This window comes from Siniperca chuatsi, linkage group LG24, assembly GCF_020085105.1.
Source record: "Siniperca chuatsi isolate FFG_IHB_CAS linkage group LG24, ASM2008510v1, whole genome shotgun sequence".
NCBI classification, from domain to species: Eukaryota; Metazoa; Chordata; class Actinopteri; order Centrarchiformes; family Sinipercidae; genus Siniperca; species Siniperca chuatsi.
In genome coordinates, this window is record NC_058065.1 from 1602690 (window position 1) to 1625809 (window position 23120).

The following is a 23120-nucleotide window of genomic DNA, read 5'->3' on the forward strand; positions in this document are numbered from 1 at the left end:
TACACACACACACACACACACACACACACACACACACACACACACAGGCAGACAACAACTTTGATCTATTTAAGAAATTAAATGTTCCAGATCACAAATCTGATCGGAATCCTTTTTTTTTTTTTTTTTTGGCAACATGTAAATCAGGGTTGAGTCCTGAGCGGAGACGGAGATCCAGCCGCATCGCTGCTAAATTTCACCTTCAGGACGACGTTTTCATGCAACGGCTTCACACAAACTGCTGACACACATATTCTTAAACACAGACATAAATATTTATTCACATCCGACAAATTAAATCAGGAAGAACACACGATGAATACAGTTCATTTCACAGAGCAGACACACAAACAGATACATGAAACGGAGAACACAGAAATGTTTTAACTCGGAGGTTCGTTAGAGTTTGGTTTAGTACTGAAATCACTCGGAGCGTAAAACCAGGAGGTGAACTGGAGATCACATCAGCTCGGCCTGCTTTGGACGTGTTTCCACATATTTCTGAGGACGTGTGTGCTTTGCTGTTTGTCATTTCGTCCACGTAAACTGCAGATTGCGAGCATGTTACCGGTTTAACTACAATCTCCCAGTTTGAGACGTTTGGGTTGCGTAGGTATTTTCAAAACTATGTATGTGGCTGCAGTTTCCGAAAAGTAACGGGGCAGCGGAGAGAGTTTTTAATTCTCCACATATCTCGAACAAACTCCTTGAGATCAATGTTTGCATTTTACTGAATTAAATTAGGGACTATTGATTCATATCTTGCACTGCACTGAAAGTGTTATTCTCCTGTTTTATTCTTTTTTATCTTCCATTTTATTTTAATCTTTTAAATCCTTTTTACATCACCTTGTGTTTCTCTTCTTAATGCCTTTTATGCCTCATGTAAAACACTTTGAACTGCAGATAAACGTACATCAGTGTATTTCTTTCTTCTTCTTGTTGTCGCTGTCTGTAACTTTGCTTTGAAAGGTTCTCTATAAGTGAAGGTTATTTCAATCACTGTTACTTCATTTGGTTAAAAAACAAATAGAAATCATTAAAATAATGCTGTAGGCTATTGTCCTCTAATTTAAGCACATTTCCTGTAACATTGTTGGACTCGACGTAGCGGAACCAGAGATATCAGGTCCGTTCAGCTAACGCCCTCACTCGCGAGGACAGTGGCGTCGTATTTACTGAACGGGGCAAACTCGCGCCCTCTGGCGCCATTTTTAGGATAGTTTAAAAGAAAAACAGCTGACGCGTGACGACTACAGCTCCAACACTATTACGGTGTCAAAAAGAATGAATAAAAACAACTATAGAGCCGCCGTTGGTGCTGTTATTCTGGTTTCCACAGGTAGTTTGTCTGATCTGCAGTATCACAGTCGTACAATATTATTGCAGCTGAGTTACACAAATCATGTGGGGATCTTCCTCCTGGTAGCCATGTTTCCTCCTGACAACGAACCTACATATAAGTACTAAGACGTATTCCCGGTAGTGTAGTAGTAGTACTAGTTATTTGGAAGATATCCACTCAGACTACTTAAGGATGTTCCTTCCCTTGCTTTTACGTTGTTTTGGTGTTTGTGTTTTTTCTCACTCATTGCTCCGATGCTTTTTGTGACTTGATAACTTGAGAAGTTCGAGCGCTCGGCATACTGCCGGTGTTACACCAGATTCAGTGACCTGCAGCAGAGCAACAACCATTTCACCTCCAGCTAATGTTCAGAGCCTAACTGCAGACAACGCAGTGACTTTGCTTTTCAATCTGCCCGATAAAAAAAGGTCATTATTCATTTGTTGTTGAATTAAAAGGTTAAAAGTTATTATTCGGGTTAAAAAAAACAATAAAAATCATTAAAGAAATGCTCCATTTGTCACAGCTTCCTGAACATGAAATGTGCAGCTGTATTAAAATATCAGAAATATAAATATTATTATTATATTAAATATAAATATTAGGTTAGTACTGGCAGGAAGGAAACAGGACATCATGCTAACAGCTAAAAGTGGCTACAACAACACAAACAGTACATGTAGAGTTAACTGGTCCCCATGGAAACCAGTTCTGTTGGTGGTTTTTAAGACACCTGATTCTTAACTTTCACAGGTTTTGCGGTTGAAATATTTAAGGCCTCAGATCATTTCAAGAATTTCCCAGAAGCGGCTGCTCTCTGCTGACTGGATACACACCTCACAGTATCCTGCGTCCTGATTGGTCAGACAGGTGGTCACTCAGAGTGACGAGACGTCTAGAAACAGAGTGAAAAAAATTTGACGATGGCGTCCCTGAAAAACGGAGAGAGGAGAGATTAAAACACAGTTTGACTTTTATAATTACGTAATCATTTTAATGTATCATACAATTAATCAATCAGCGTATTTATCAGTAACGCTTACTTTTTTCACAATGTTAATTACTTAGCTTTCAGTGCTTTATTTACTGTAGCTAATTATGGCTAAAATATGTATTAATGAATAATTAATAATCTGGATAATAATCCTCTAAAATTAACACAAAAAAGTAAATAATTGCACATATATGGATTAACATACACAATGTACACATCATAGCAAATATATGCACATATACCTAAAAACAAATAGGAAAATAGATTAAAGTGTAAATGGAACAAAGTCCGAATTAGTTCCTTGTTTTACATCTTTTATCTGACTTCCAATGAAGAAGAATCAGCTTGGAGACTAGCGACTGAAAGACTGACTTTAATATACGTGAAAAGGCCTCAAAAACCAGCTCCTAAAACCTGTTCGAAGGCTGGCAGGACCAAAACACGTGACAGAAGGTGGCCGGGTTCAGGACTCATGGTTCCGATAGCCGGTTCAACTTCGGATGGACGAATCCTTTATCAAATCTTTAATTCATGATGTCTCTTAGATTGTCTCTTTAGTCTCTTTCTGAATCTACAGACGTCTGCAAAGAAAAACAAACTGCTGACGTAAACAAACACGAGCTGAGGACTGAACAGTAAACCTTCCAAACAGCGGAGACACTTCACCAAAGTCAACCAAATAACTGCCAAATGTAATATAAGTGGGGGGATCCTCACGACAAATGGGGGAACGACAAGTCCCTGTTTAAATACTGATCTTCTGTCCATCAAGTTAAAGTCATAAAGTACCAATTGATAGTTTGAGAAGGCCTCAGCCTGCTGCCGATGTTACACCGGATAAGCCTGAATTAGTTGTAACTGCTGTTGCGATGCTTTAAATGTTTATAAAATCTTTGTTTTGAGCACTAATTGCTCTCTTTTGCTGCAATGCTTCTTATTTCATATATTTTAAAGGCCCCTTTGATTAGTTCTCACAAGTCATAAAGTACCAGTTGATAATTTGAGAAGGCCTCAGCCTGCTGCCGCTGTTACACCGGATAAGCCTGAATTAGTTGTAACTGCTGTTGCGATGCTTTAAATGTTTATAAAATCTTTGTTTTGAGCACTAATTGCTCTCTTTTGCTGCAACGCTTCTTATTTAATTGAATTTGATTAGTTCTCATCTAATTTAAGTTTAATGTGGAGGAAGAGCTGGCCAGCACAGCAGTTGGGACATTCGCGCTCCATCATAGCATGTTGCTACATGCACATCTGTACATACAACATTACAGAAATAGACAGACGTGTGTGTGTGGGGGTTACCTGGCAAAGGGGATGTATGAAAGGCCGTACCTGTGATGAACAACAGCAGCAATCAGACAGGTCAGACAGGCAGATATACTATATATATATATATATATATATATATAAATATAGATGTGTGTGTGTGTGTGTGTTATACCAGCTGAATGCCACAAACTGGAGGAGACAGAACACCAGAGCGAGGAAGTTATTGTTCCACTGCAGAGAGACAGATTCAAAGAAATTAAATCCAAAAACCGACAAAATGACATCCAGAAATAAAACCTGAGTTTGCGTTTCTCACCCAGAAAGCAGCACACAGCGTCAACACCAGACACACCTGCAGAGAGACAGACGCAGACATTACATGTTTATTATTTCAATTTCAGTTTAACCTCCGCGTGTTGAGAAACCTCTCCTCCTCCTGAAGCTGAATAAACTCTTTATCCTCGGACCAGCTGGAAAACGCATCGTCTCTGAGCTTGTGGTGGAGTATTTTCACAGTGTGGTATTAGTACTTTTACTGAAGGAAAGGATGTGGACACTTCTTCCACTGATTAATGGACATGTTTAAGTAAGTATTACATATGCAGCACTCCTCGCACTTCTTTACTCCATTACGTGTGTGTGTGTTTGTTCTCACCATCATGACGACGGTGGCTAACGCTCTCTCTTTAGCGCACATGGTCATAAGCTGCCTACACGGACCAATCAGGAACATGGTGCTGAAATCACATTCAAAATATAAAAACTTCAGATTAACAATGTAAGTCTTGCAGTGTTACAAGATGTTGCGTTCCTGTCAGACATTCGAATCCGCTCTTTCAGCTTTGCATGCTGGGATTTCCGACACTCAAACCCGTCTGTTTGGGAGTCGATGAACCAATCCTGGAAAAAAGCACGTGATACTGACTTCCGCCGCTAGAGGGCGATGTTTCCCTTTTTTTAACCAAGCAAAAGACCCTGAGCTGCACACGGACCCGCGGGATGATGGGTAATGTAGTTCCTCAGTTAATGCCAGGATAAGGGAGTTCAGGAGGTTTCTTTTTAACAGGATTATCAAACAATAAACTAATGACCCTCTTTGACCCTGTTTAACCTGGTTCACCTTAATCTGGACTAGCTGAGTGTGTTTCTGTGCGACCTCATTAGACCAGGTGAGACCAGGTGAGACCTGGTTGGTTCTGGTTGGTACCTGGCCAGAGCGAAGATGTTTCCCACACTGTAGAGGATAGCAAACACAGCAAGACCAACACCTGGGATCCACAGCGTACAGCTCCCCTGAATACAGAGAGACAGGCTGTTACCGTGGATACAGACAGGAAGACTGACAGAAAGACAGACTGTTACCTAGGATACACAGACAAGCTGTTACCGTGGACACAGACAGCTAAGACAGACTGACGGGATGTTACCCCGGAAACAGAAAGACAACGACAAACAACCTGTTACCATGGATACAGATGGAAAAAACAGGACAAGATGTTACCATAGAAACCAACAGGAAAGGCAGACAGACAGACGGGCGTTACTATGGCTACATACAGAAAGAACAGACAGGCTGTTACTACGGATACCGACAGGAAGACTGGCTTTTACCATAGAAACAACTGAGAGCAAATGAGAGATTGTAACCATGGATACATGCAGGAAAACAAGACAGGATTGGTCGTTACCATAGAAACAGACAGAAGACACCGACAGGACAGGTTGCTACTGTAGAAACAGACAGACAGACAGGCTGTTACCATAGTAACAGACAGACAGACAGGCTGTTACCATAGTAACAGACAGACAGACAGGCTGTTACCATAGTAACAGACAGCGAGAGCATCACTGAGCCACAGACTCACCAGGACGGAGCAGAAAACGCCCAGAACGAAGCAGACCACGAAGCCCTTCATCCTCGTCCCCCAGGTCAGGGTCGACGCCTGATTGGCTCTCTGCAGAGGCGTCATCATCATCATCATCATCATCATCATCATCATCAACATCAACATCATCATCGTCATGTTTATGTTCACTTTAAAGACACAAGCCTGTTGGTTTTTCACGTTCGAGCAACATCAACTATGAAATAAATGTTTTATTTCTTCGACACTAAACCAACAGCTACTTCTGACTAAACAGATGAAGGACTAATAACACAGGTGTCCACAGGTGTATTCAGAGGGAGTCCTTCAGGCTACAGAGCAGGTTCACATCCGCACTGAGAAACAAGTTTTTCTTCTTGACTGAATCAGAATAACACACACACACACACACACACACACACACACACACACAGAGGAGTTGGCAGTAAAGTAACACGAGCGCTTCTTCTTAGAGAGCAGGTTAATCAGAACAAACACAATGTTTCTGCTTTTCCTTTAATAACTGTAACGTTTTGTTAATAACGTTGAGGTTTGGACACAACGGCACTGTGGCAGTAACTGCTTTTACATTACAGCACGAGGAATAATAATCTTTTGATAGAATATAAAACACATTTTACTACTTTAATACTTTAAACACACTTTCCTGATTACACTCACACACTTTTACTGCAGGAACATTATTAATGCGGGACTTTTACTTCCTATTTAATTACATTAAGAGTTACACTTGGTGAAGTTTGTGCCCCCAGTTCAGTTTTTAACACTTTAACTCTTCCAATAAAAAGAGCAGGCAGACAGCAGCTAACAAGCTAACAACGCCGGTAACGGTGCCGGTAACCGGCGCAGGTAACGTCACCTCCAGCACGCCGGGCCCGTCCGCGCTTCCGTCATCTTTACCGCTCAGCACCTTCTTTAATTTATCCATAAAGTCGCTTTCTTCCCGCCTGGCTTTGGACGAAAGGCTGGCCGAGCCTCCAGCAGCTGCTCCTGGCTTCAGGTGTTAGCAGGCGGTGACGTCGACCCTTCAACAGGTGCAGCACTTCCGCCTGCAGTACCGCCTCTGGCCACAGCGCGAGCAAAGGGGGCGCTGTTTCCTCCACATCGACACCAGGGAGGAAAACTGTCTTATTCCTTAATATACAAATATAAAACCAAAATATCGCCATGTTTCTCCCGCAGTCTCTTCTTCTGAGTAGCTGAGATCATTACCTTGACTACATCTTCACCAGGTATCTGTGTTTTTAGCGATTCCTCAGCTTCTCAGTCCTGCAATAGTGTAAAAAACATGTTTTGTACTTCCTTGTTTTCTACTCTGCTCCATCTCTTCTGCTTCTCTCTAAACATTGTAGTTCTGTTATCGAAGCTACTTCTGATCATTTCACTGCGAGTGTTTGTTCACAACTTACTAACATTTTGAATGCAGTTTCCTCAAGAATTAGAATACTTTCTCCCTCGCACGTGCAATCAAACTTTATTCATCATTCAATCCCAACAACACTGCTAAAATTGTTTTATTTTTAATGTCAGTTTTGTAAAATACTGCTAACCACTTCTCTTGTTACCGCACACACACACACACACACACACACACACACACACACACACATCTCTACATTTACATTTTCATCAATAAACTGTAAAGTCCCTTTTCATTCTCATTAGAAACTTCCTCTCCCGCTGGTTTCAGGAGGCGTTCGAGGTCTCGTGGTCTTCTGTCTCAAAGTTTCAATGTATTTTAGTTGCAGAGGGGGGACGGGGGACGGGGGGAGGGTCCAGGCCTGAGGGATTAAAACCTGATTGATCAATATCAGGCTCGCCGGTTGGTTAGAGATCAAACGGCTTCCCAGGATTTAAGATGTAGACGCATCGCAGTCTTCTTCAGTGACGGGTGGGGAGTTAGGGGACCTCCAGTCCACGTCCGAAAGCACACGGCTCCACCGGACGGATTATTGTGGACCCGGACCTGAGAACATTGTTGGGGAAGGACTCAACAGACTACATGAAGCTGAAGTGGGAAAGAGAACTGGACATTAGAGCTATAAAACCAATAAAGCATCTCGATGATGTCACAGTCCTCTTCCTACGAGGACCCTGGTGTCACTGTCTTCTTGCTGGCGGCGTTTTAGGGGATTTTAGTGACGTCGCAGTCCAAAAGCTTTAGATTTCGGGCGGGTTTGATGATGTCACTCTCCCTCCGTGGTGGTTTTAGGGGATTTTGACCCTGGTGGAGCTCCAGTAGACGGGCTGAGGCCCGGACACCTGGACATGACAGGTAGGACAGGACTGCTTCCTCCACAACCACTCCTCTATACACTGCAGAGACGCAGAAGCAACGCCAGTTACCGTTTGCCTTTTCCACGTGAACTTCTAGTATCGCTGAGTGTGTGTGTGTGTGTGTGTGTGTGTGTGTGTGTGCGCGCTACCTCTTTGTGGAAGGTGTGTGTGCACTGCAGCTCTCTGGTGCCGCCGGTTCCTCGATTCAAGTCGTTATGACAGATCAGACACACACTGTACGCGTCGCTCTGCAACACAAAGACTTCACAGTCAACAAAAGTTAATGCTAATGTTGCTAAGCTAATGTTGTTCTCTGACTTCTGTAAAAGCTTAAAAGCTTGTTACTGCTGCCTTCTCCGTGTCGTTATCAGCAACATGTTCACACTTTCTTTTATTAAACTGTCCGATTTCTCTTAAAGTAACAGACAGTTTGGAAAATATGCTTATGAGCTTTCTTGCTGAGAGTTAGATGAGAAGATCGAGACCACTCCCGAGCCCGTATGATAAATATGCGGCTGGAGCCATCAGCTGGTTAGCTTAGCTTAGCATAACGAGCCGTTTCCAGTCTTTATGCTAAGCTAACTGGCCTTGGCTTTATACTTAAGAAATCTGCTCTTCTCTCACTGCGAGGTAAGGCACAGAGCATGGCGCAGCGCAAGTAGCGCATCATCAAAAAGTGCGCTAAGCTAACTTTAGCATTGGATTCAGCTAAGTTCGGAAACTTTACGCCTATTCACAAACGCAGTAGCCCCATCTGACTGCTGACATTTCGCCACGCGTTACTGTTCCTGGCGAGATCGTGGTGTGTTTTTAAATGTATTGACAGGTTAACAAGGGGGATGGCGTCCCCCCTCATCCCCCCTCATCCCCTCATCCCCTCATCCCCCTCATCCCCCCTCATCCCCTCGTCCCCTCCTCCCCCCTCATCCCCCTCGTCCCCCTCGTCCCCCTCGTCCCCCCTCATCCCCTCGTCCTCCTCGCCCCTCGTCCCCCTTCCCCCTTCCCCCCTCATCCCCCCTCTCCCCCCTCATCCCCATCCCCCCTCATCCCCTGTCCCCCTTGTCACGGCAGTTTTTCTTCCGTCACTCTCCACCTCCCCTGCTTCTGTGTGCCGCTTCTGGCTATGTCGCATCTCATTGGTTGCACTTTGAAAGGTCAAAGCTGAAATAATGTGACGTTTGAGCGCAACGCTCGGTGGAAATGTCGCTCTCCCAATAGGAAAGCAACAGCCAGCGCAGGGCGGTCATGACCACGTGTGGCGGCCTTTAGACATGAGAGCGTATTCACCAAAATTTTGAACTATCCCTTTAAAGTTTAAACGTCTGTAAAGCACTCATTTATGAATCCAAATACTCATCGGATAAACATCGGTCTTTTTACCCACCAATGACATGACGTTGCGTCTCCTGAACTGGCCCCGCCTCTCGGGCGCTGTGGCCTCGGGGATTGTGGGTATGAGGGAGGGTCTTCGCTCGGGGGCGGGGGCAGTGGCCTCCTGAGGGGATGGCAGGTGGCGTCGGGAGGAGGGGCGATGCAGCAGAACCCTTGCCGTCACCGGAGCCCGGGTGGACGAGTGGAGACAAGACAGCTGCATGGCCGACAGAGTAGCCTGGACAGAGAGAGGGATCAACTGGTTTAACTGGTCACCACCTCCATTTTTAAGTCCAACCCCAGAAGAATCAGTTCATTCAGTCTTCTGAGCTCTCACATTTTAGACTTTTCTTATTATTCTCTCGTTAAACGTTTGCCTGCATCCTTCCTCCGAGTTCTGGCACGTGCTCGTAACTAATCAGTAGGTTTGATAAATCGTTTTTAAGAACCGGACGACCCGCTGATCCCGTCAACGCAAGTCTAAAACCCTCATTAGCGGCCCAGAGCTGCCACGCTTCTCTTGGACACCCAGAAGGACCAAAGTGCTTCGAGCCAGCCGAGCTGCCCTCCTTACAGCAGTGCGCTTGTTGCTAATGCAGCTAAAAGCGGATCCTGAGAGGCTCTGAAGTCAAGACAGCAGCTAACAAGACATTTTGAACCGCCTCGGGGTGTCTCCGAAGACTCAGCTAGCTGGTTAAATAAGCTGCAGTGAACTGATCAGACTGGTCTGGGTGCTCTGTAGAGCCACTGTAGAGCATCCAGACCAGTTGCCCCCACTCGGAGGGAACAATTCACTGTTTTCCAGCAGAGTACCTCAAACCTGGCGGTGCTGCCTCTCTACACCATTAGTTTGAAAAGCCAACGTATTCGTCAACCATCAGCAAACCGGTCCGAGGGCCATAAGGGGGCACTAGTAGTGCACGAAGCTGTGCATGTGGCATTAGTACTGACAGTCGCAATGGTGAATTAGAAGATTTCCCAACGCTAAGTCCATGTTTAGGTCATACGGGAGTCAGCGTAATTAGTTTCGAGCTCATTCTTGAGGATTTTAAGGAATTCTCATCCAAATGCAACATCCGAGTCATGGTTCTGACTACGAACCGGGACTTTTTTTGAAAGCTTCAGTGTATCTGAGAAGGCAAACAAATACTGATGCCCTCACGTTGGCCAAGGTCTGTGGTTCAAGATTACCGAACTTTAATGGACGTGCTACATCGTCAATGCACAGGACTTTTCGGCCATACAAGTCGTTTCTTACCGGACACGGCAGCGACGCCCGGCGGTTGACCTTCATTCGGACCGGTGTCTCTACGCTGCTTCTGCTTTCAGCTCTTCCCCCCTCTGACTCCCCTTCCTCCTCCTCCTCCTCCTCCTCTTCTCCGATTTTCCCCTGCCGTTCCCCCCCTCTGTACCGCTGCATCCAGGCGTTGAAGATCCTAGCATCTTCCTCCTCATCCTCATCCTCCTCCTCCTCTTCCTCCTCTGCTCTCAGAGGGCTTGGGTCTTCTGTGTCCAAAAACACTTCAGATTCTTCTCTGTCTGGATCCATTGCGAATATATGTATGTTTATGTTTGTGGAGCTAACAGCTACAGCTAATTATACTTCAATAACAAAAACACTTTATGCTAAGTTACAACTTTGATAAATTGCAACCAGACTATGGTTCAAACAGGCTGAATTATACTTTGGCTTCTGGTAAGATACAACCTGGCTAAATTAAGCTAGGCTCCCTTAAAAAATGGCTAAATTACAACCACAAAATATTATAACCAGGCTATGTTTCAATACATACAATTCATACTAATATCTATGTTAGAGCTAGCCAAAGTTACAACCAGCTAATTACAAACACGCTGAGTCATCAAGGCTAAGTTTTTAAGTTACAGGTGAATTAGAGCTAGGCTACAACAATTATAACAAAATATAGCCGGCTAGATTATAACAAGGCTAAGATTTTATTTAGGCTAAATTACGGCTTTGTTACAGCCAGGCTAACTTAACGGCTAGATAAAGCTAGAGCCGGGCTATTTTGGAGCTAGGCTAAATTGTAGCCAGGTAGATTATAACCAAGCAAAGTGGCGGCTCATCAACAAAACTAAAGTACAGCCAAGCTAGCTTTCATCAAGGGTAATTTACAACCAGGCTAAATAACAGCTAGGCAAAATGACATCTATGCTAACGTTAACAAAAACCAGGCTAGGTTAAATAATAGTCAGGCTAAGTTTTTAAGTTACAGGTGAATTAGAGCTAGGCTACAACAATTATAACAAAATATAGCCGGCTAGATTATAACAAGGCTGAGTCACAACAAGGCTAAGATTTTATTTAGGCTAAATTACGGCTTTGTTACAGCCAAGCTAACGGCTAGACAAAGCTAGAGCCAGGCTATTTTGGAGCTAGGCTAAATTGTAGCCAGGTAGATTATAACCAAGCTAAGTGGCAGCTCATCAACAAAACTAAAGTACAGCCAAGCTAGATTTCATCAAGGGTAATTTACAACCAGGCTAGGCAAAATGACATCTATGCTAATGTTAACGAAAACCAGGCTAGGTTAAGTAACAGTCAGGCTAAGTTTTTAAGTTACAGCTGAATTAGAGCTAGGCTAAATTACAGCCAGGCTTCGTTAGAGCTAGGCTATAAGAATTATAACAAAATATAGCCGGCTAGATTATAACAAGGCTGAGTCACAATAAGGCTAAGATTTTATTTAGGCTAAATTACGGCTTTGTTACAGCCAAGCTAACTTAACAACTAGATAAAGCTAGAGCCAGGCTATTTTGGAGCTAGGCTAAATTGTAGCCAGCTGGATTATAACCAAGCTAAGTGGCAGCTCATCAACAAAACTAAAGTACAGCCAAGCTAGCTTTCATCAAGGGTAATTTACAACCAGGCTAAATAAAAGCTAGGCAAAATGACATCTATGCTAACATTAACAAAAACCAGGCTAGGTTAAGTAACAGTCAAGATAAGTTTACAGCTAGACTTTGGCTGTTGGCTGTTTAGAAGTTATAGACAGCAGTTATAGAGTCACAGGCTAAAATAGATAATTAAATTAGCAATGGGCTACATTGTATCAATGCTTAGTTTAAGCTAAGTTAGCAGCGGTTCAGTTAGCAGTTAGCAGTTGGCAGCTAAACAGTTTTGAGAGGAGGACAGATGGATGGATTATCTGAGCAAAAGATCCACAAATCCAGTCTTGACTGTCGATCTCTCTCGGCCCGCTCTGATCCATACGGATCAAAAATAAAGCCCGTCCTCCAAAATGGCGTCCAGTTTTCCCCCCATGCGGCCACTTCTTCGGTCCTCCTCCTCCTTGATGATTTTTCTTGTTTCTTTCTTGCTGTTTCTCTCTTGCTTTCTGTGCCGCTCTCACGCTCGCCCTGTTAATCCATTTACTGGACCGCGGGAGGAAGGAGGGGGATTACACCTGGCTTACTGTATCTGTGTCACGCCAGGTGAGAGGTGAGGCAGGAGCGAGCCGTTTCACCTGCACTCAAATTTGTTTTATCATCCAAACTGAACACTAAGTATATTTATTAACATTACTCAGTCAATATATCTTCTCTATTTTGTGTCTCTTACACTGTGTAGTTATTGTTTATGGTGTGTAATATTTATTTTTGATGCTTCATCTTGTAGTTTTTGTAAGGTTATCATGCATCTGATCTTGTTCTTCCTTTATGCTGTGCAGGATCAATAATCTGCATCTTAAATTTCTTTGAAAAAGAAGTATAAACCCTCCTACCTTGTTCTCAACAGACCTGATTTGGATGTTTTCTGCTCCTGATGCGTCTTGTTTAACATAGAGCCTGACTGATATTTCAGCCAGGCCAATACATCAGCCGATATTAGCTTATTGATAATATATCGGTACTTTAGAAACAGTCTGTCCGCCAGCGAACAATGACAAGTTTATTTTTACACTGTAAAAATAAATAAAAACTAATTTCAGGGAACATTATAAAAAAATATTATGTGTTTATAAAAATAAATGTCAGCTGATAAATCGTTGCATTCTAAGATATTGATACCAGCCTCATTAATCAGGCTCAAATGACAGCTTACTTATGTAATGACTTGATGACTTTTGTTAATAAAGTTATAATAATAAAAAAACTTTGTTGAAATGTTGTCATGCCAATAAAGTTTGTTGTAACAGCTGACGGGAGCGTCTTAAGTAAACCAATTAAGCCCGCAGACTAAGCAGATTAAGCCCCTTACCTGCACGAGAGGCTGAAATAAACCTCGCTCACCTGCACGCGCAACCGGAAGCGTTTGGTGTGCAGTTTTTTTAACGTCCGGTGTGAACGCGGAGCAGCCGTTAGCTGGACTGTAAACACTAGCTAGCTGTTAGCACACCCAGCTAGCCTGATTTTAGTGCAGCGCTGAAAAGTGAACAAGACGTGTGCGGCTGTACAAGCACAATGGGTATGTGCTGGTGTTTGTATCGATCAGTTTAGTGTATTTTAATCAGGACTAGTATCTAATTTGTGGGGCTGCCTAATTAGCAAACGTTAGCCCGCTAACCCAACTTGTGTGGTTGTTCGTTGGACCGATACCACCCAAACTCCATGCAAAAACATAATTTTTAATATACTTTAGCTTACGGAAAAGGTAAATATTTAATTGAAAACATCGTAGTAGCTATTATGAGTCGGTTGTAGTTACAGTTTAATTCGGCATGTGTGCAGCATACCAAGCGGCGATTATTGTAGTTAAGAAAAGCAATTTAAAACGGTCAGACACAGGATTCATAATATGAACTTGCATAATATGCAGAATTTAACTTAATGTTTGGTCGTTTTAGCCAAGTAGCTAGGTTAGCTAGCTAGCGTTACTGTGGCTCTTCTGTGACAGTTAAGCCACACATCGTCTTTATATAATTATATGCATTAATTCATCAATACCCAAATCTTAAAACGGTAACGTGATAACTAGTAAGTTAACGATTGAAGCTATGGCTAACATGGGATTGTAAAAATGACATCCTGTGTTGTAAATTATACCGAATCGAAGACCGGTTTGTACTTAATTAAAAAAATATCATAAATCCAGTTTTATTGAGTGTTTCTACGTCGCTAATAAGCAACGAAACCTTAAATTCTGAGATTTGTTTATGGAGTATGGCTGGGGATGGAAACGAGCCAAACTCCATGCTTAAATGGTCAAACTTTGACTCCTGTGGCTAGGTCGGAAGAAGTAACAGTTTTATTTATTAAAATGCCGTTTTTAGTCACAAACCACCTTATTAATAGTAGTAGTAGTTAGTCTGATTAACTACTACTAAGTTAGTGTAGCTACTAAGATTAATAATGTGTGCTTGCCATTAAGGTGTGGTAGAAGTGACACACCTCACTGAGCCATTATTATCTGTAGTCACACTTTACCTGCTAAGACAAGTCGAAAGGCCTGTTAAACTAATAGAAATATTACTGAAACGTGTGTTTGGATATATGTGGAAATAAAGTTGAATGGATTTGTCTCTGAATGACATTTAGACCGTCCCGGCACATGTTTATGATGACGAAAGGCCTTTTCCCCAGCAGACGTTGTGACTTGTCACAGCACAGGTGTTGCGAATTACATTAACAGTGACTCTGTTGTACTCAGGCGTCCCAGTAAAGCGTGACAGCGCGAACAATAGCAGGAGCCTGAGACCGAAGCAGCTAAATGGGATCCAGCCATTGTTGATGTTATTAATAACACCCGTGCTTTGCCTCCTCCTCCCTCCCCAGCCTCCGCTCCCCCCCTCGCCTCCCTGCGCCTCCTCCTCCCTCCTCTCCGCCTGCTGACGGCAGCGATGTGGCGGGTCACTCGGCAGCAAAGCGTGAAGCATTATGGGATGTTGGAGGACTTTGTTTCCCTGGTGACCGAGGCTGTCCCACAGCTGCTGACTGACAGGCAGAGGAGTCTGCTGCTGCTGGCGCTGAGAGCCAAGGTGAGCGTCTGACTAACTATACGAAGTACAAAATAAGCCTGAACTTTATTTATCCTGAGGGAAACTGGCGAGCACCAAGTAGGAAATAGAACAAATCTACACTGAAATAACGCTATTATTATTATTATTATTATATTAAGTAAAGACGGTGTAGTCCCTCATTCGTCCAGGAGGTTTCAGTCGTAGTCGTCTGGACACTGTTTTCAGAATCAAGACGTTTCGGCTCCCATCCGGAAGTCATTCTCAGTTGTGAAAACGGTCTGAGAACTCAGAAATTTAAGCTACTCTGTGTTGCTTAAGCCCCGCCCTCAGGAAGGAGTCTACCTGAGTATCTGTTGATTAGCTAGTTTCACCTGAAACTGACCTAATAGTTTCCAAGATGGCCCAGTAATCAGTAATCAGGCCTATTGTTTTCTGGCTGCACCTCCCTCATCACTGTTAAGTACCTGATTAGCATGTGATTGGCTTGACCACGGTGTTAACACACTGGTAGACGATACGGTAAACGCCTTTTCTCCGATATATTAAGTAAAGTTTAACTGGAACAGTGCAACTCCTGATTGATATAACAGTAATGTCCTAATATTAAAAGTAAGGCTGTACGTGGGAATTACTTTCTTTTTAAATAAGCTACGTTTCATGACTGTTATGAATATGTGATACACGTAACTTTAAAGTAAGAGATGAAAGTGCTTAATGCCTGGCGAAGTCTCTCGGACTGAAATGTTGTTTATAATCACACGTTTTACCTTCATCAAACTATTGCGGCTTCTGCGATTTCGATAATATTTCGATTTAACTGCAGCCCTACTGAGCATGCTCAGAGGCCTGTGTGAGTGAAGCCGTCGAGCCAGTTTCGCAGCATCATTGACGGTTAAAACATCAGTTTTGCATTTCACCAATCGCAGCGCCACGTGTCAACACCCGTCATCCATTTTTCTAAAGAAATAGATACCTGGTAAAGTTTAACAACACTTCCTGCTGAAGGGGAAATATTCTGTCCGCTGCTTCATAAAAACGATTTTGAACCTGTTTCCTCTAGTTGCAGCTCTGTTTCCTGTCCAGAAAAAGGCGTTTTCTTGCACGAATAAAAACTAATTTCAGGGAACATTATAAAAAATATTATGTGTTTATAAAAATAAATGTCAGCTGATAAATCGTTGCATTCTAAGATATTGATACCAGCCTCATTAATCAGGCTCAAATGACAGCTTACTTATGTAATGACTTGATGACTTTTGTTAATAAAGTTATAATAATAAAAAACTTTGTTGAAATGTTGTCATGCCAATAAAGTTTGTTGTAACAGCTGACGGGAGCGTCTTAAGTAAACCAATTAAGCCCGCAGACTAAGCAGATTAAGCCCCCTTACCTGCACGAGAGGCTGAAATAAACCTCGCTCACCTGCACGCGCAACCGGAAGCGTTTGGTGTGCAGTTTTTTTAACGTCCGGTGTGAACGCGGAGCAGCCGTTAGCTGGACTGTAAACACTAGCTAGCTGTTAGCACACCCAGCTAGCCTGATTTTAGTGCAGCGCTGAAAAGTGAACAAGACGTGTGCGGCTGTACAAGCACAATGGGTATGTGCTGGTGTTTGTATCGATCAGTTTAGTGTATTTTAATCAGGACTAGTATCTAATTTGTGGGGCTGCCTAATTAGCAAACGTTAGCCCGCTAACCCAACTTGTGTGGTTGTTCGTTGGACCGATACCACCCAAACTCCATGCAAAAAACATAATTTTTAATATACTTTAGCTTACGGAAAAGGTAAATATTTAATTGAAAACATCGTAGTAGCTATTATGAGTCGGTTGTAGTTACAGTTTAATTCGGCATGTGTGCAGCATACCAAGCGGCGATTATTGTAGTTAAGAAAAGCAATTTAAAACGGTCAGACACAGGATTCATAATATGAACTTGCATAATATGCAGAATTTAACTTAATGTTTGGTCGTTTTAGCCAAGTAGCTAGGTTAGCTAGCTAGCGTTACTGTGGCTCTTCTGTGACAGTTAAGCCACACATCGTCTTTATATAATTATATGCATTAATTCATCAATACCCAAATCTTAAAACGGTAACGTGATAACTAGTAAGTTAACGATTGAAGCTATGGCTAACATGGGATTGTAAAAATGACATCCTGTGTTGTAAATTATACCGAATCGAAGACCGGTTTGTACTTAATTAAAAAAATATCATAAATCCAGTTTTATTGAGTGTTTCTACGTCGCTAATAAGCAACGAAACCTTAAATTCTGAGATTTGTTTATGGAGTATGGCTGGGGATGGAAACGAGCCAAACTCCAGGCTTAAATGGTCAAACTTTGACTCCTGTGGCTAGGTCGGAAGAAGTAACAGTTTTATTTATTAAAATGCCGTTTTTAGTCACAAACCACCTTATTAATAGTAGTAGTAGTTAGTCTGATTAACTACTACTAAGTTAGTGTAGCTACTAAGATTAATAATGTGTGCTTGCCATTAAGGTGTGGTAGAAGTGACACACCTCACTGAGCCATTATTATCTGTAGTCACACTTTACCTGCTAAGACAAGTCGAAAGGCCTGTTAAACTAATAGAAATATTACTGAAACGTGTGTTTGGATATATGTGGAAATAAAGTTGAATGGATTTGTCTCTGAATGACATTTAGACCGTCCCGGCACATGTTTATGATGACGAAAGGCCTTTTCCCCAGCAGACGTTGTGACTTGTCACAGCACAGGTGTTGCGTAATTACATTAACAGTGACTCTGTTGTACTCAGGCGTCCCAGTAAAGCGTGACAGCGCGAACAATAGCAGGAGCCTGAGACCGAAGCAGCTAAATGGGATCCAGCCATTGTTGATGTTATTAATAACACCCCGTGCTTTGCCTCCTCCTCCTCCCCAGCCTCCGCTCCCCTCGCCTCCCTGCGCCTCCTCCTCCCTCCTCTCCGCCTGCTGACGGCAGCGATGTGGCGGGTCACTCGGCAGCAAAGCGTGAAGCATTATGGGATGTTGGAGGACTTTGTTTCCCTGGTGACCGAGGCTGTCCTCAGCTGCTGACTGACAGGCAGAGGAGTCTGCTGCTGCTGGCGCTGAGAGCCAAGGTGAGCGTCTGACTAACTATACGTAAGTACAAAATAAGCCTGAACTTTATTTATCCTGGAGGGAAACTGGCGAGCACCAAGTAGGAAATAGAACAAATCTACACTGAAATAACGCTATTATTATTATTATTATTATATTAAGTAAAGACGGTGTAGTCCTCATCTCGTCCAGGAGGTTTCAGTCGTAGTCGCCTGGACACTGTTTTCAGAATCAAGACGTTTGGCTCCCATCCGGAAGTCATTCTCAGTTGTGAAAACGGTCTGAGAACTCAGAAATTTAAGCTACTCTGTGTTGCTTAAGCCCGCCCTCAGGAAGGAGTCTACCTGAGTATCTGTTGATTAGCTAGTTTCACCTGAAACTGACCTAATAGTTTCCAAGATGGCCCAGTAATCAGTAATCAGGCCTATTGTTTTCTGGCTGCACCTCCTCATCACTGTTAAGTACCTGATTAGCATGTGATTGGCTTGACCACGGTGTTAACACACTGGTAGACGATATGTAAACGCCTTTTCTCCGATATATTAAGTAAAGTTTAACTGGAACAGTGCAACTCCTGATTGATATAACAGTAATGTCCTAATATTAAAAGTAAGGCTGTACGTGGGAATTACTTTCTTTTTAAATAAGCTACGTTTCATGACTGTTATGAATATGTGATACACGTAACTTTAAAGTAAGAGATGAAAGTGCTTAATGCCTGGCGAAGTCTCTCGGACTGAAATGTTGTTTATAATCACACTTTTTACCTTCATCAAACTATTGCGGCTTCTGCGATTTCGATAATATTTCGATTTAACTGCAGCCCTACTGAGCATGCTCAGAGGCCTGTGTGAGTGAAGCCGTCGAGCCAGTTTCGCAGCATCATTGACGGTTAAAACATCAGTTTTGTATTTCACCAATCGCAGCGCCACGTGTCAACACCCGTCATCCATTTTTCTAAAGAAATAGATACCTGGTAAAGTTTAACAACACTTCCTGCTGAAGGGGAAATATTCTGTCCGCTGCTTCATAAAAACGATTTTGAACCTGTTTCCTCTAGTTGCAGCTCTGTTTCCTGTCCAGAAAAAAGGCGTTTTCTTGCACGAGAAGATGAAATAACAGACAAATATAACCGACACCGGACTGTTGTTACTGACACGTCATTTCTGTTTGAACTGGAGAAACCGGTTTGAGATCTTTGCTGTGCAGCGGAGACTCAGTCAGTGTTGTTGCTCTGTGGCTGAAATGTAATGAGACGAACTGTCGACGGTTTGGTTTGTGTTCACCTCGACAAAATCCTCCCAGCGGCATAAAGCTCGGCGTGTTTAGCGTAAGCAGCGCATAGCGTGCCGTCTTGACTCTGTTCTCGCTTCAGGTGACCCTCTGTGACCCGGATCCACAGGCCGTCCACGCCCACCTGGACAAAATCCACTCCGTCTCCGAGGCAACGGTGAGGCGTGTCACAAGGCGAAACTAGAATGAGCTCATTTCACTTTTTTCTGACCTTTTTATGGGAAGAAACATTAAATTGGGAATCTGTTGATGAAGAGAGTAACAGATTGCTTTGGTGTGTGTTTCCTCAGCAGCCGGACGAAGAGGTCGACGAAGGCCGTTCTGCTCTGTTGACTCTGACCGATAGACTGACGCAGAGTCCGGCGGACAGACAGCGCCTCCTGCAGGTCGGCGCTGCAACGACAGCACTGTCCGGCCGCGACGGCCCTCTTCCTCTCTCTGACGGGCTGTGTCTTCTCGTCTGTTTCAGGAGGTGTTCGACCACAGTTTTGACTCGGCGCTCCAGTCCCTCATGTCGGACTTCCTGTCCCGGATCGAGCAGCTGTTCCCCGTGCCCGACTTCAAACAGGTTCTCAGTGAATCCTTCCCCGCGTGCACACAGAGTCAGCACGTGGAAACTGTAGAATATAAGTGCAAACACGTCGGGTGGAGTGTAAAATGTGCTGATGTTTAGCAGGTGTAGTGTTGAGCGTGTTAGCATGCTAACATTAGCTAATTAGCAGTGAACACTGATGGGAGCGCCAGCAGCTCTGCAGGTGTTTGGTCAGAAACCAAAGTGTCGGACACGTTAACGTGTCGACCTGATGTTGGCGCTAGATCGGGGGTTTTAACAGGAAGTATAATGTTGCCGTGGAGACGTTTTTTAGCCTCAAACTGTCCCCGTTAAAGCAGCAGAATCAGCTGTTAGCAGCACAGACAGCTGAAGGGAAGGGAAGCTAAAAACAGCAGGATTCTCAGGCAGGTTCTGCAGTTAGGAGCGACTGTTTTCTACGATTTCTAAACGGGTTTATGGACGTTTAGTCGCGACGGACATCAGAGATAACGTCCTCAGAAAGTGACACTGACTCTAAAAATGCGTTTGATGTCTGTTCTCGGATTTGACTGCGTTAGTACTCTGAGGGGAACGTGAAGGAAACATTTTGACTTTGTGTCTCTCAGGCTGCTTCCTGGCTCGATGCTGCCCCCGGTGGTCTGGAGGACTGTCTGCAGGAGGCCGACAGTGAGGAGCTGAGGGAGCTACTGACCAATCGGAGCTGTCTGCTGGGACGAGCAACCACCACGGGTGCAAAATCACGAAACGCTCGACCAGATAAGTGTTTACAATCTAACTGTGTTTATTCACGATTGTCAAACTGGTTTTTTTTCCCCTCAGTGGGTCGTGACACGGAGAAGATCCTCCTCGCGGCCTGGTCCCACCCCTTCGTCACCAAACTGACCAATCCTGACCCTCCTTCCACCGACACAGAGGTCCAATCGGATCCTCTCCCTGACGCGGTTAGTCCCATCCAGCTGGACGTGGAGCTGGTAAAGGTGGAGGTGGTGGTGATGACGGAGGACGAACAGGAGGAGGTAGAGGAGACTGTGATTGGTCAGACCATGTCGCCGGTGGAGCACGAGGCGTCCAGCGAGCGCTCGGCGGAGGGCGGGGACGACTGTGCTGTCGCACCTGTGATTCTGGAAGTGGACAGGTGAGACGCTTTCCGACTCCTGTTGTCCACATTTCAGCCGTGACTGTGAGAATAACCGCCTTGTTCCTGTCAGGTTGAAGGACTCACCTGGAAACTTCGCAGACCAATCAGAAGACACAGGTAAGACACACACACACACACACACACACACACATGAACTGAACAAACGCACTGACTGCCTTCTCACCTGTTTCCACAGTCGACCAATCGGATCCGTCCTGCTCTGAGGTCACAGCTAATGCTCTGTACAGCATTTCCCATAATTCTCAGCGGGTGGCTCACAAGTGTCCTCGGTGTGGAAAATGTTTCATCTACCGTTCTCAGGTCAGTGTGTCTGCCTCTCGGCTGCGCACCTGCGGAGGAACGTACCTGAGTACGAGTCCTGCGCTGTCCGTTTTATCCGTTTATTCCATTTTAATGCCTTTTACTGCGTTTACCTGATACCTTTTAGTTATTTTGCAGATTTAGATTAACACATAATCAATCGATTAAAATCTAATCACCCAATAAAAGATGATTCCTTATTATAGGTGGAGCTCGTTAAAACGAGCGCCACCTTCACCAGCTGCAACCTTAAAGTGCTTCTTCCGTCCCTGCTGCCTACAGGTGATCCGTCACCTGCGCACCAGTAAGTCCTGCGGGGCGGCTCTAACGGCGCCTGGAGCTGTGAACCTGCTGAGTCAACCCGTTGGTCCCGAGGAAGAGCCCCGCCCCCCGGAGCCCCGCCTCCCGGAGCCCCGCCCCCCCAGGACCCACTCCTGTTTCCAGTGCAACGCCACGTTCAAAACCAAAGCCGAGCTCCTGTCGCACCAGCGCAGCCACCGGGCCCGCCCCGTCTACCAGTGCGGCCAGTGCGACAAGGAGTTCCACCACCTGTCCAGTCTGACCAATCACAAGCAGACCCACCTGGACAAGGGAGGGTTCACCTGCAGCCGGTGTGAAAAGGTGTTTGAGTCGGCCAAGGAGAGAGACGCCCACCGGCTGCAGCACCGGCTGCCGGACCTCACCTGCACGGTGTGCGACCAGACGTTCAGCTCTCAGACGCAGCTGCTGCGACACCTGCAGACCCACTCGGTGGAGGGAGCCGAGCCCTGCTACAACTGCCGCTTCTGCGACCAGAGCTTCTCAGGTAACCCACCCAGGTACAGCTCGCCACGGGGCGGCGGAAATAACACGTAACCGCTCGCTCGCTCGCTCCTTCTGTAAAGGGAAGGTTAGAATTAGAGTCGTCACATTCGTCCGCTGAAAGTTTCTCACCTTTAAATCTCAGTGTAACACCTGGACGCACCTGCAGGATGTATGACATCACATCTGTCTTCTCTCAGCTTTTACAAGTAGCAAAAATACTCCATTACCAGTAAAACCATTCAGAACTGTACTCAGGTAAAAGTACTCGCTATACTACAAAATGGCCTCCGTCAGTTATATTGTTATGTATTGAAGCTTCAACAGGTGAGCTGCAGTTTGATGTTGCGGCGACCTGATTCCAGCTGTTTGTTTATCTGTAGAAGTCTAAAGTAGCAGAAAATTAAATACTCCAGTAAAGTACCAGTACCTGAGATGTGCGTTGAGTCTGTGTGTTGTGGAGGACCGTGTGATGCGGTAGAAAGCTCCAGAACGAGCGAGTAAGTGTAATAATGAAGTGTGGCGCTGCTCCCTGCTCTCCAGGAGTGACGCAGCTTCGGATCCACCAGCGCACGCACACTTTCCGCTCGTACCAGTGCGACCAGTGCAGCAAGACGTACGGCTCTCTGACCGGCCTCCACTCCCACCGGGCGAGCCACACCGCCGAGAGCCGCTTCCTGTGTCCGCAGTGCGGCAAGCGCTTCAAGACCCGGGACGGGTTGGAGGGCCACCTGAGGACGCACACCGGGGAGCGGCCCTACCGCTGCCCCTACTGCCCCAAAGACTTCACCGCGCTCGCCGGCCTCAACGTGCACGTGCGGCGGCACACCGGGGAGCGCCCGTACGTGTGCACGGTGTGCGGGAAG

General features: G+C 44.7%; 3 protein-coding genes across 5 annotated transcripts in view; 1 reads left to right on the top strand and 2 right to left on the bottom strand.

Annotated features, from left to right (window-relative positions):
* Nucleotides 1–253: 253 nt before the first annotated feature.
* LOC122871990 (vesicle transport protein SFT2B-like) lies at nucleotides 254–6720 on the bottom strand. The gene is made up of 8 exons (XM_044187651.1): nucleotides 6354–6720; nucleotides 5474–5563; nucleotides 4816–4901; nucleotides 4264–4345; nucleotides 3925–3960; nucleotides 3781–3839; nucleotides 3642–3671; nucleotides 254–2277 (listed from the first exon to the last, which is right to left on the bottom strand). Exons 1-8 carry the CDS (start codon nucleotides 6420–6422, stop codon nucleotides 2241–2243), a joined length of 489 nt encoding a protein of 162 aa, XP_044043586.1. The 5' UTR covers nucleotides 6423–6720; the 3' UTR covers nucleotides 254–2240.
* Nucleotides 6721–6952: 232 nt separating this feature from the next.
* Nucleotides 6953–12882, bottom strand: si:ch211-207l14.1 (neurofilament medium polypeptide). The gene is made up of 4 exons (XM_044187633.1): nucleotides 10401–12882; nucleotides 9156–9380; nucleotides 7921–8019; nucleotides 6953–7810 (listed from the first exon to the last, which is right to left on the bottom strand). The coding sequence occupies exons 1-4, from the start codon at nucleotides 10689–10691 to the stop codon at nucleotides 7703–7705; spliced, it is 723 nt and encodes a 240-aa protein (XP_044043568.1). The 5' UTR covers nucleotides 10692–12882; the 3' UTR covers nucleotides 6953–7702.
* Nucleotides 12883–13364: 482 nt separating this feature from the next.
* LOC122871917 (zinc finger protein 271-like) overlaps nucleotides 13365–23120 on the top strand; it is a 15304-nt gene continuing 5548 nt past the window's right edge. Inside the window, exons 1-11 of one of the 3 annotated variants that reach the window (XM_044187523.1) lie at nucleotides 13365–13571; nucleotides 14879–15081; nucleotides 19524–19598; nucleotides 19732–19827; nucleotides 19911–20009; nucleotides 20600–20723; nucleotides 20814–21129; nucleotides 21203–21249; nucleotides 21329–21453; nucleotides 21736–22258; nucleotides 22798–23120. The exon at nucleotides 22798–23120 is cut by the window's right edge and continues 133 nt beyond it. In XM_044187523.1, the coding sequence (XP_044043458.1) occupies nucleotides 13568–13571; nucleotides 14879–15081; nucleotides 19524–19598; nucleotides 19732–19827; nucleotides 19911–20009; nucleotides 20600–20723; nucleotides 20814–21129; nucleotides 21203–21249; nucleotides 21329–21453; nucleotides 21736–22258; nucleotides 22798–23120 (1935 nt within the window). In that variant the 5' untranslated portion in view covers nucleotides 13365–13567. Of the gene's footprint in view, nucleotides 13572–14878; nucleotides 15082–19523; nucleotides 19599–19731; nucleotides 19828–19910; nucleotides 20010–20599; nucleotides 20724–20813; nucleotides 21130–21202; nucleotides 21250–21328; nucleotides 21454–21735; nucleotides 22272–22797 lie in introns of all 3 variants that reach the window. The other 2 variants (XM_044187524.1, XM_044187525.1) reach the window with 2 other exon arrangements.

What these genes read in the sequence shown, in the direction of transcription:
- si:ch211-207l14.1 (XM_044187633.1), bottom strand. Translation starts at nt 10,691, where the DNA reads ATGGATCCAGACAGAGAAGAATCTGAAGTGTTTTTGGACACAGAAGAC. An exon ending in GGGCGTCGCTGCCGTGTCCG is followed by an intron (nt 9,381 to 10,400) that starts GTAAGAAACGAC and finishes CTCTCTGTCCAG; the next exon opens with GCTACTCTGTCGGCCATGCA. An exon ending in GACGCAACGTCATGTCATTG is followed by an intron (nt 8,020 to 9,155) that starts GTGGGTAAAAAG and finishes TTTGTGTTGCAG; the next exon opens with AGCGACGCGTACAGTGTGTG.
- LOC122871990 (XM_044187651.1), bottom strand. Translation starts at nt 6,422, where the DNA reads ATGGATAAATTAAAGAAGGTGCTGAGCGGTAAAGATGACGGAAGCGCG. An exon ending in GCGTTTTCTGCTCCGTCCTG is followed by an intron (nt 4,902 to 5,473) that starts GTGAGTCTGTGG and finishes CTCTGTATTCAG; the next exon opens with GGGAGCTGTACGCTGTGGAT. An exon ending in TAGCCACCGTCGTCATGATG is followed by an intron (nt 3,961 to 4,263) that starts GTGAGAACAAAC and finishes GTCTCTCTGCAG; the next exon opens with GTGTGTCTGGTGTTGACGCT.